General features: G+C 51.3%; 1 protein-coding gene across 7 annotated transcripts in view; it reads right to left on the bottom strand.

Annotated features, from left to right (window-relative positions):
• Positions 1-12,216, bottom strand: part of KANSL1 (KAT8 regulatory NSL complex subunit 1) — a 96,067-nt gene that overhangs the window by 74,773 nt on the left and 9,078 nt on the right. For 5 of the 7 annotated variants that reach the window (XM_050715483.1, XM_050715487.1, XM_050715484.1 and 2 more), the window contains exon 3: positions 508-1,894. In XM_050715483.1, coding sequence (XP_050571440.1) covers positions 508-1,811 — 1,304 coding nt within the window. In that variant the 5' untranslated portion in view covers positions 1,812-1,894. Of the gene's footprint in view, positions 1-507; positions 1,895-3,059; positions 3,368-3,472; positions 3,521-11,805; positions 12,007-12,216 lie in introns of those variants that run through there. The other 2 variants (XM_050715486.1, XM_050715485.1) reach the window with 2 other exon arrangements.

Here is a 12,216-nt window from a genome sequence, read left to right on the forward strand (position 1 = left end):
TTTTTACCCCCAGGCAGCTTAACCAAAAACATAAAAATTAAATAAAAAAAACATCACCACTCTGCAGTCAGTGAAGATTCAGACTGGCCTTACTTTACATAACTGGTTTACAACAAAGATCCCCATTGTAAAAAGCCAAATATTTCATTTCAGGGGACAGGGCCAACACATAAGCAAGACAGTGGAGAGAACTGCTTATAGTATTTCGAGTTCATATCCGCAGCATGCCTGAGCGGCTCCAGCCAGGCACCATTTCCAGGACTTGCTGCTCTGAAGGAACACCAATGACTACTGAACACATGGAGGATTTTAACTTCAGTGCTCCACGCGCTGCCTGAACTAGGAAGTGTGCCACAGATCACACCACACTAGTTTTAACAATTATTTCTTTGATCTAAGCCCATCAGAAGAGAAAGGCGTTCCTACAAAATCCAGATTCTCCATCTGCCACCCTTCCCCTTACTCTCCCCCCTACCAGCAGTAAGACAAAGCATGACTGCTACTTACAGCGGTACGTGGGGTTGTTCTGGGTCTGCTTTGGTCAGTTCCTCCTCTTCAACGTCAGACTCTCCTCCCGAGCTGCTGTCAGTGACATCCGAGTCAAACGCTTGTTCGCTGGATCTCAAGTTGGCCATACCACTGGCCGTGAATCTCTCCAGTTCTTCCGATATCGAATCGCTCTTCAAGAAGCTGCTTAGGCCTTCTGAAGTAACTGTCTCGCTCGCAGCTCTCCTCAAAGCTGCTTCTGCTTTTCTGGTCAACATCAACTGGCTCCGATGCCTCAGGGGGTCCAAAGTTGGAAGCTTGCTCAGAGTTTTCTCCAAGAAGCCACCCAACTGCTGCTGGATGTGTCTCTCCACCTGCTTCGCCTGCACCACTTGCAAGCGTTTCTGCAGCCTGCGAGCCCGGCTCTCGATGTCTGCCTGCCGTCGCAGCAATGCCCTCGTCCTCATCTCGGAGTCAAGAGCACTGTGGTGACTGGCCAACAGAGAAGGCTTCTGCTCCTCCGACTTACCGCTCCCGAAGTCCGAGTGACCAGCAGCACCAGGCAACCTGGGCTCTCCACTGCCACCCTCGAGCACCCGCTGCTGCTCCATGGAATTAAGGGAAGATTTGTTTGCAGTGCTATTATTGCTAAACGGAGTCATGTGCTCTGCATCAAGGCTTCTATGTGGAAGAGTGCAATTGGTCAACCCGGTCTTCAAATCCCCTAATTCGGAACCCCCTGCGTTATAGTCAACGCCCTGGAGGGCAGCAGCAGGAGGAGCACACTTCCCACCATTCAGAGCACTAGAATTTTCATGGTCTGAATTGGTACTTTTGGCCAATTTCTTGGCCAAGCCGTTTACAGGCGCTTGTGGGAGAGGTGCCTGGCTATTAGTACTCATTGTTTTTAGATTCTCCAAAGTAAATTCCAACACCGGTTGCCTCCCCAACAGATCACTTGTTTTCAAGAAGGACTGAGATAATAGAGAGTGAGATTTAAGGACTGTCTGCTTGTTGAAGACTCCTTGCAGCTTCAGAGGCTCTTTTGAAGAAACAGATGTTACATCCGAGCAGAGATAAGAGGCCACTAGCGGCTGCAGCTTGCCCAGCTCTTCCTTCGTAGGGTTGTTTCGGAAATCTAAACTGGGATCCTCCGGAGCAATGGCTTTCCTTTTGGTGCCGTTGGCAGCCAGGAGGATGTTGTTGGCGTTGCCGTTGCTCTCGGCACTGCCAGGCGACAAGGTGGAGGACGGGGGAGCCAGCTTGAATCGGATGTGGTGAGCTTCAGCTGCTGCGTCAGTGAGAGCGGGCGCCATCGCAGCCATTCAGCACAGAGAGACGGGAAGTCCAGCCTCTCCCGGTGCCGAGGCCAGCTCCACTGCCTCCCACTGCCTCTCCTGAGGACAGCCTGCAGAAGAGAAGGAAAAGGAGAAAGTGAGGCATTGCACTTACATAAAATGCAATAAGCAAGACAGCAGCAACCAGAGGTATTGACTCGACGCTCCGGTAAAAGCCACGGGCACGCCATCCTCCCCCTGCCACCATCAGCCTCGTGCCGAGCGGAGCCACCCGGGCGCCAGGAGGGTTAGGACAGAAGCAGCAACACGCGAGCTGGCCCCGAGGATCTTCCAGAGCTGGTGCCTCTAACTATTGCCCTCATCTTTCAGACCATCCACCGAGCACACCCACATCCTTCCAGGCCTTTGTGAAAGGTTTGGCTCTGCGTACCCACAGCCCGTTGCTCAGTGCCACCAGTTTGCCAACTTTATCTTGAAAATCCCTGAGCTATGCCTATAAAACACTTTTCACTACTTCTACTGCCCATTCAGGTGTAAGAAGTGACAATGTAGAACTGGAACATGCAACAGAGACGGGGCCCGAGGGGAAAAAAAACTCCATATGCTCCAAATCCCAGTAGCTAAAGAAACCCTACAATCCCACATGGGCTGGGAACCCCATCGCTTCCCTGAAAGAAAGCCCTGGACTTCAAGGAAGCCAGTTCCCTGGTGTGTATGAAAGCTACTTTCCCAGAAGCTCATTTCCAAATAAGCCAGGTGATTTCCAGCGTTAGCTGTTTCCACTTCTCTTTCAAAAAGATGGATAAAGATTAACTCACACGCACCATGACGGAGCACTTCTATACTGACCGTAATAGCAAGCCGCTGGCTTAACTCAACTAGATCGAACAAGAAAAATAACCAAAGGCATTTTATTCATACCTACTGCAGCCTTTTTTCCCCCCAGATGCCAAGTTTCTAAAAATTTACCTATTTTCTTTACCATTAAGCATCAGCAATTTTAATGCCTTTTTTTTTTTTTTGTTCGAACTGCCTTCACATAGCCCACAGGACAGGTTGTGCTAACAGTACAAGATACTTTACTCTCCTTGTGCTGCAGAAGTTGTGCAGTACCTTCACAAGCTATTTCAATGTCAAGTTAATAATAAGAAATTGCCCTGATGTCTTGCCTGATATGCCAATCCTCTAATTTCACATAAATTTGCATAAGCTTGTTGTAGCTGTTCATTAACACACCCCAATGACCAAATTAATATACCATTAGAGAGTCCTCACTTATCCTATAAGAAGTTTGAAGACGTTGAACGAGCAAAATTCAGCAGGCAGTTTTGGTTTGGGCCTTGTTCAGCCGCACCGAGGTTGCTCCCCCGTGTCAGACCAAGCACCTAATGCAACCTACAGAACCGCGTTTAATTCCCACTCGTGTCTGCTCTCAGAGCTCTGCCCTCCTCCTCGTGGACCTTCAAGCACTCAGAGATGAGCATCTCAACTTCCTTCTCCAACTGGGAATCGAGCGGGGCGCTCAGGTCAGACCAGGAGCAACCCGAGAACAATCCCAGCTCTCCCCCATGCAGGTCAGGGCTCTACTTCCCAAAAATAAAACAGAGCACCACTAAGTGCTGGTTTCTGGCAGTATGCAAGACCAGTAGTGATGAAACCTTTTCCAATCGTATCAGTAAGATTCTCACCAGGTCCACAACTCAGACCACCTCCAGTCCCGCTCAAGCTTGCCCAGCCTGCAGAAAGGTGGCACAGAGGAAGACAACAGGGAAAAAGGACACACTCATGGGGGAACTGATTAAAAAACAAGCACAGAGCTACCAGGGACGAGTTCAGCCTTCAGAAGTCCCCTGCTGACAGAATTTCGCCTCTTTTGTAATCAACTATACTTGGTCCTCACTGAAAAGAAAGTACACTGCACGCCTAAAAATTTAATGTACATTACACTGAAAATAGTTTTTAAGTCATCACTTGGGTCCATAAATAATGACGATGACTCTTTGGGGCAGAAACAAAAAAAAGGAACCTGCAGGGAACTTTCCACTTGTAGCTAAGATGCCCTTGGGAGAGGAGGGAGGAAGAGTGCCAGAATAAAGGACTTCCCCCACTCCAGCCTCCTACCAAGACCTCCAACCAGATGTGTACACCAGGAGGGACTGTTCCCAGAGCAGCTGCCACTTCTGCAGGATCACGCTGGTCTGCCTTGCAAAGGGAGGCTCTGGATCAGTGCTTTTCACCACGACTGCCACCGTAACATCACAAGGCAGTGAGAGCAGCTTTGTGCACACTCTTACCGCAAAAGAGCGGAAAAATCCACGCTTGGTGCAGAGCGCAATGATTCATTGTGAACACGTTCACACTGCGCTGTAGCCATTTAAGTTTACCGAGGCTGAAAAGCATTTCAGAGTAAGTTTGTATGTCATCAACTTCAGTTAAATTAAGAGAAGTAGAAAACGGAAGCAAAACTTTCATGCTGCCTCTTCCTCCAGGTTAGCAAACTCGCTTTAAAAAGAAAACCCTCCTCCCAAGCTAGAGCAACCCTCCCTGCCTTCACTTTTAGTTGGGCGGACAACATTTCAACACTTCTGAAGCCCGGGAAGACACCCTTAAGAACGAGGCTTTGTTCCAGTAGCTTAAAGATGACCTCCAAAGTATTGGGTGTATGGCTTTTTATTTAAGTCCTTAAAAACTGTGTGCCAGACAGCGCTGGTTTCCCTAACACTGAATTAGATCTCTACTGCTCTGAACAGCCTTGGGAAGAAGCGCTAAGGAATGTTTGTGAACGTGCTTCCCCCTTGGCTCCGTTCGTAGGCTTTGCTTGTTATTAAAGCCCCATCACAACATCTCTAACTCCTTCCTACGAGAGCCGGGGGAGAGGGCACTAGGCACCTCTGAGGTGAGCGTGGGGACGAGGAGCAGAGGTCACGGACACACAGACACAGCCTGCGGAACTCTGAGCGGGTCCGGGAGCGTTCTGGCAGTAATTCTAAGAACTACCCACCCCACTGGCCTGAACCTTGTCTGCCCCTGGGACTCGAACCACGCTGGCAAGTTCTCCCCGAGCTGCTATCACCCACCAGCACCATCAGATCAACACCAGCACCCACAGGTCCCTTTTTTTGGCGTTCCTCCGCCAAGGGCCTGCGACTCCAAGCACCGGAGCTGGCAGGAACATGGCCCTCAGGAGAAGCCCGCTCCAAGTCCCGCTGTGGACACTGCAGATCACCACGACGAGCCTGCAGCAGCACAAACTCCACACCTGCCCTCAGCAGCCACAGCACGACCCTCATGCATGCCTTGGTCCGGATTTTGCTTCAAAACACCCAAAAGGAGCTTCTTCTGGAAGGGCGACGTACAGCCAGCCTGAAAGCAATGCTCCGAATCCACAAGCACATCCTTGATTTTTTACTTCAAAACTAGAGCACTGGCAAAGCAGTTAGCGTTAATTAACAGAGGAAAGATGAAAGGCTGTAGCACGCAGTTAAAAACAGGGTAACCGTAGCTCGCCCAGCTTCCCTCACTTCCTGAGGAGTGCGAGCAAGGCCACCGAGGGAGGAAAGTCACTGGGCCGACTCGGTCAGGTGGCTCCAGCCACAGTTCCACGTGAACTACGCTTGCATTCAAATTCTTACCCGCCTTTCAAAATCAGAGCAAAGGGAAAAGCGTCAGTAAGGCCAAGGAAACGATGGGAGGTTAGGAGAAGCACGAGGACGGCCAGTCACGCTACCCTCCGCAGCGGCCGTCGGGTCACAACGCCCCTGAAAACGATCTTCCTTCAGCACGCCGACTTCTCCAGGACCATCTGGTTTTGAAACTCAATTTTAGAACCAGCCCTTGAAAGGAGAACTGGCTTTCCAAGCACACCAGTTTGTGCAACGCCTCACAATATAAGCCCGAAACGGACACGCTAAGTTTTTGTTCTCTGAAAAGTTGTGACAGGAGTTTCGGGATGGGGGAGAAACCGAGCACCTGCGCTCGCAGGAAGGTTCACGAGAAGAACCGGAGGGCTCCAAGGACCAGAGGCCTTGCCACCCATCCGCCCCCACAGGGGCACGGCTGCCCCCAGGCCTTGGCCACCCCACGCAGACCACCAGCCCCACAGGCGGTCTGCCTCCCCCTGGCACCGCTCACATCCACCTCCCGTAGTTCTGAATTCCCCGGATTGCCATTTAAACCCTCACACGGAGGGAATTTTGCGTGCGAACGTCACCGTCTCATTTCATCACGCGCCAAAGCAGGCCGGGGCTGCTCTCTGTGAGGGCTTCGAGGCCCCCTCGCACCCCCAGATCTCCTCCCACAACGCTCTCATCCAAACCCACTTCGGGACATGCCCTTTTCCTACTCCTTGTGCTAGGAAGGGAGACAGAAGAGGTTACGGGTACCCACACAGAGTCAAGCTCAACGCGTGCACGAAGGGCCAACAAAGCAGCGAAGCCTCCCCGCGCCTGGTGCTGCGACCACCTCCCAGCCCCCCCAGCCCTGGCACCAGGTCCCGGCAGCGGGGACCGCGCATGGGGGCTCAGCACCTCAGGCCGGGTGCTGAGGGAGGGTCCCTCCGAGCCGAAGGCCACGCAGGCCAAGCGAGCCCGAAGGAAGCGAGCACCAGGCCAGCTCCCACTTCCCCCCCCCCCCCTCGCCTCCTCCACGCCCAGGCATCTCCTCAGCCTGCGGGGTCACAACCGACTTTCGGAAGAAACTTGGTGAGAATTAAATCCCTTTACACCTCATTCTGCGGCCGAAAGGCTGCACCTGAGCTCCTAACCCCACAGAGCAACTTAAAATGCAGGCACTCGACACAAAGCCAACACCCTGAGCCTAGAAATACTTCCCGCATCCACAACGTGCATCCACCAGAAGTCATATACAATATGCATAACAGATCCTCTACATGCCTTTTGTATCACCCGTCAGTGTTTTATAGTTGTCAGACAGATGTTTACCAATTTAGGGAGAGATTTACATGAGAAGCAACTCTCAAAAGCTTTAATTAAGAAAATGTGACAGGCAAGTACAGGACGATAAAGTTATCGATAACCCAGTGGTCACATGCAGTTTGGCAGCCAGTGCACTTATAACGACCTACATTTGGGAAACAGGCCCTTTTTCCTCTTTTCTTTTTTTTACAGAAAGAATGAAAAAGGTTAAGAACTGCAGATTTTTAAAGCATATCCATAAGTACCTTCCGTATATATTAACGCAACAGACTGGCTCCTAGTCACTCAGGGAAAAATATTTTAATATTAAGAACTTCCCAGGGAATTGTACTTCTGCTCTAGAGCAAAGAAGAAAGAATTACTAAGCTCCAGTTTTATAGCCTTTGTTTCCAATCAGAAGCTCTCAAGATTAAAATAGAAGCTGCTGCTCTTTACTTGCTGGTCCACAGAAGTGGCAGGGTCTTTTCTCGACCAGCAACCTGAGATCTCCTTCTTCAAGTGCAATTTTCTGTTACGCCTGAGTTCTTACCGGATATAAATAAAACTCCCTACGCTTTGCATAATTTAAGGTAGAGGAGTTCTTATTAATACCATGTCAGAAAAAAAAAATCCACAAAGCCAAATTAACTGTCATCTCCCTAATCAAAAGTATGGAAAAATCAAATAATTTTAAGCACGAATGACTTCACCAGGTAAATGAAGCATCTGGAGATAAAAATACCCATTGCTTTTAGGTTACTCTTCAGAGCAAAGTTGTTTTCTACAGTCAAATATAAAGCAGCATGGTTTAAAAAACAATAGTGGGGCATTTGCAGAAAGCAGCAGTCTGACAGAGTACTAACAAAGACAAAAAACAAGCTTTAATTATTAAATCCAGGTCTCCCCCCTCATCCAGTATCAGAGAGATTTTGTTTTTCTTTCGCATAATCTGGGCAAGTTGCCCAGGAAATATGAAAACCTGAACTCAGGACTCAGAGAGCAAGTTAAACAAAAAACAGAATTGCCTCTTCAGTTTAAAGACACGTTTCCATTCAGGAGGTGCTGTTATAACCACCTCTGGGCAAAAGCATACAAGGATTTTTACCAAAACTTAAAACCCCTGCCCTGTAAACGGTACCACCTTGATCCTTTGTGCTTTAAACACTGCGTAAGGACTGTCACTACAAGAAGCTTCATGTTAACTGGTGTCTGGCACGAAGCAACAGGCCAGAGGAGCAGAATTAAGCATCCCCAACCACTCGATCCCTGCCCAATCTGGCAGGCCAGCCTCCCGCTGAGTTTAAATACCTTATTTCGAATGGAGATCATGAGAGCTCTCCTGCATATGTATGCTCAGCTAACTGCAGATCTCAGCTTTTATTGCTCCTCAGATCTCACAGCAGAGAGAACAAATCCACCAGGACTGCCATGGCAGCAACTAAAGCCAAGACAACACGAACTCCAGAACAGAGATGCTCACTGAATGGAAGATGATGCTCAATCACACAGCACATGTTCCTTTCTACGGGCCACGATTACAGCCTGAACTCGGTTTGCTGTTTCTCATTCAGCGTAAGGCAACTCGATGGTAACCTTTCCCATCGTATCCTGTCACTGCAGACCTCGACAGGAAGTTATGAAGATTTCAGCGAGGAGAATCGCGAGGTTTGACAGAGCTGAAAATGAGAAGTCTTTAAGGTCCATCTTCTGCTAACATCTCCAAGGTCCAAAAAAGCTCTCCATATCACACTAGGTATTTCAATTAAACTTTTTTTTTTTTTTAATAGCTAGGTTTTTTAAATGCTTGGCTCTCCACTAAAAAAAAAGTTTGCAGCCAAAGATTAAGTAACAGATGAAGATGTGGCCTGTTGGGGCTGACAGCTACTCCCATTTCCTCTCTTCAGATGCAATTGTTATCCTTTTTCCTTGTTCTGTTAGATAAACAGCACAGCTCCACCACTAAATTCAGACAGCGTGCTCTCAAAACTCTGTTCCCTGGAATTAAGTCTCCATGCCTATTAGCATATCCCATTTTGCTGCAGTCATCTAGTAACAAGAGTCGAAAATATGGGGGTTGGGGGGGGAACCAACTTATTTTTCTTATTTTCTAACTTTCTTTGAAACCTGAACAGTAACTTATCCACAGCCCTCTTCCAAAAGCAGCGGTCTGAACTCAGGCTGGGGGGACACACGCGGGGTTTAATGGAATTGCGTTTACCGAAGTCCCGCAGCACCAGGGCTCTCGCAGGTTTGAGTACGACAACTCTGTGCCCAGTGAGAAGCAGCAGAAAGCCTTTCTTCCAGCTTAAATTATTTGTTATAGAAAGCTGCATCCTTGAAGATGCGGCTAAACCGCTACTTACAGGGCAGGAAAGGATTCTCAAAGCAAGCGGCATTCTGGAGCAGTCTCTGCTTGTCATTCCAGACAGACGTTGTATTCCTGGAAGTTTTGAGCTGGGACGTGGTATTTATAAAATGCAGCAGCGGAAACGGTGCTCCTCAGATCACCTGCCATTCCGGCTGTCCCGATACTAAGCAGCTCCTTGTAACGAAACTATAACCGCTCCGAACACGCGTGCAGAAGTCACACATTATTCGGTCTCAGCACTACGTGATCCAACGGAGCCACTTCCGCTGAATTAAACTCCCATTTTTGCTTAAGCTGGCCCACCTGTTTCCCACACAGCCCAGTAAAAAGCAAACGAGAAAGACAAAATCAGCTGCTGATAAATGGGGACAGGCAGGGATATCACTGACTTACACTCACCAAAGAAAAAAAAAAAAAAAAGTAGTTCCAGAGAAATATTAAGACCCTCCCATCGGAAGAGGAAAAATAGATGAAGTTTTGTGGGCGGGGTGGGGGGGCACCGTGCTGCCCGTCCTTTCTCCCCCGTCCCAAACCTTTACCCTTGCCCTCAGCCCGCGTCTTCACCCCGCTATGGGTTTAGTGCTCCCCTGCCCGGAAAAGCCTTTTGAGGCTCCTGAGGACACGCACCGCTCGCTGCCTGAGCAGAAGGAGGGTGGAGTGCTGAAACTCCAGAGACATTCTTTGTTCGGAGCGTTCATTAGATAATGGCAGTTGCGCTCTCACACACACACACAAAAAAAAAAAAAAAAACAGTTATAAACAGGGCAAAAGGAAGTGACTTTGGTCGAAGAACTGCTCAGCTTTCCCCCCTGGCTTTTTTGATGTCAGAATTTCACCAGTTCTCCAGTTACCGAATGAGCTCCGAGAGCAGATGAGACTCGAATTCGGCATGACAAAAAAAATTTAAAAAAAAAAAAAAAAAAAAAAACAACGCAAGGAATCAACCCAACCGCGTCTGCCTGGTCATCTGCTGCTTTATCATTTCTGAAGAGGGAACACAAGCCATCCCCCGTCGCTAAACCACCACGGCTCGGCTCCAGCGCTATCGCAGCCGGGTCCCACGACGAGCCGGCCCCGCGGCCACCACGCCAAGCCCCGGGGTGGCCGTGCCACCCTGGCAGCGCTGTGGCGGAGCACGCACCCGGCCCTCCCGCGCCAAAAGCACGCCGCCCCGAGCTCGGCCCCGACGGTGGCCGGCAGCGGACAGCCGGAGCCGTGCGCGGGGCTTTCCCCACCTCCTCCGGCCCTTCTCCGTCTCCCCCCTCGTTAACTGAGGCTTCTTAATTAAAGAAATAACCGCGGCTCGAAGCGATTCCGCCGCGCCGCTCTTACCCGCGCGCCAGCGAGCGGTCGGGGAGGAGGAAGAGGCTGAAGCAGGGGGAGAGAACCGGAGGTTCCTCCATGAAAACAAAGGCTATAAAAAGGACAAATGTGGTTTAAAGGGAAGACGCTTTCCGCGTTCGGGACGGGCCGTGCGGGGCTCGTAACGCCCTGGAGGACCCCCCCCCGGAGCGATCCAGGGCCCCCCCCAGGCAGCGGGACCCCCTCGAGTCCTCGCCGGCACCCAGCAGCGGGGCTTTTACCTCGCCTTATTTTTAGCGGCACAAATCACACTGTACGCAACACATGACATGATGTAACCGCTAACACCGAAACGGCCCAAAGCGGCGCAAAACGTACTGGTCAGCCCGAACAAATAAAAAAAAAAAAAACAAAAAACCTGCAGTTCCTCCCAGAGCCTGACCGGTTTTTATGGAAAACTACAGTTTTGTCACCCGAGTGCATTTTACATAACAGGCGGCGTGGAGCCCGCGCTCTGATCCACCTGTACACAAATTTAATTAGCAGGGAGATCGCAGCTCGGTTTGCGAGAAGGAGCTGCCTTTTTTTTTTTTTTTTTGTAGAAAATAATCTTAGTTTTTTTTTTAGTAATTTTGGCCGCCCTATTTCGCCTTTTCCAAGACCTTCGCTGACGGCCCAAAGGAGGGGAATTTCTCCGTAATCAGGCACCGAGAGATGCTAATCCCGTGATGAAAGTAAACACCCGTGCCGGTCACCGAGAGCCTTTCGGGAGAGCCGCGCTCTCTTGTTTGGAGAAAAATACATTTCGGGTTGGCAGGGCCGCTCCGGCGGGGGGGGGGGGGGAAGAGAGAGAGAAGAAAAAAAAAAAAGAAAAAAAAAAAAGAAAGAAGCAGCCGGAAAGTAAATACAGGAAAATGGCTTAGCAGATCAAACCCAGATGAAAAATTACGCTATTGTACAGCCCGGGAGCAGGGGCAGGCGCCCGTGACACAGCCCCGGCCCCGCTGACAGCCCCGGAGCCCCCCCGGCGGCGCTGGGAGCCCCCCCCCCCCCGGGCTCCTTTTCCACGCGGGGCCGGGGCGAGCGTGCACGCGTGTTGCAAGCTGGAGGTTATGCAATTTTTTTTTCCTTTCTTTTTTTTTTTTTTTTAAAGCTTATTTTCTGTTTACTTTGAAAACTTCGCGTGTCCTCCCCCCCTTCGGCCCCCCGTTAACCCCCCCTAGGGGTAAAAACGGACACCCCCCCCCCCTTCCCCCCACCCAAACCACCCCCCCCCCCGCACCTCCCGGGGCTACACGAGGTGCCGCCGGGACCCCCCCCCCCCTCCCCGTACCCCCCCCTCGTGCTCCCCCCTTCCCGTTCAACCCCCCCCTTTCCCGTCCACCCCCCCCCCCCCGTGCCCCCCACCCCCACCGCAGCCCCCCCGGTAATACTTTACCCAACGGCGGCACCGGGAAAACGGGGGGGGGGGAGGGGGAAATGGAAAGGGGGGGGGGTGAAACGGGGGGGGGGGGTGAAACGGAGTGGGGGGGGCCGCCTCCCGCCGGGTGGAGAAGTTGGGGCGGGGGCGGCCGCGGAGCTGCCGGTGCCCGGCGGGGCGCGGCGGCGCTAACAAAGGGGCAGCGGCGGCGGCGGCGGCGGCGGGAGGGGGGGGGGGGAAGAACGGGGGGGCGGGGGAAGGGAAGAAAGGGGGGAAGAGGGGGGGAAGGAAGGGGAAAGGAAAGGAGGGGGAAAAAAGGGGGGGGAAAGGGGAAGGGGGGGAAAGGGGGGGGGGGGGGGGAAAAGGGGGAGAAAAGGGAAAGGGAAAAAGAAAAAAAAGGGGGGGGGGGGAAGGGGGGGGAAAGGAAAG

Source organism: Cygnus atratus, chromosome 25 (assembly GCF_013377495.2).
Source record: "Cygnus atratus isolate AKBS03 ecotype Queensland, Australia chromosome 25, CAtr_DNAZoo_HiC_assembly, whole genome shotgun sequence".
NCBI classification, from domain to species: domain Eukaryota; kingdom Metazoa; phylum Chordata; class Aves; order Anseriformes; family Anatidae; genus Cygnus; species Cygnus atratus.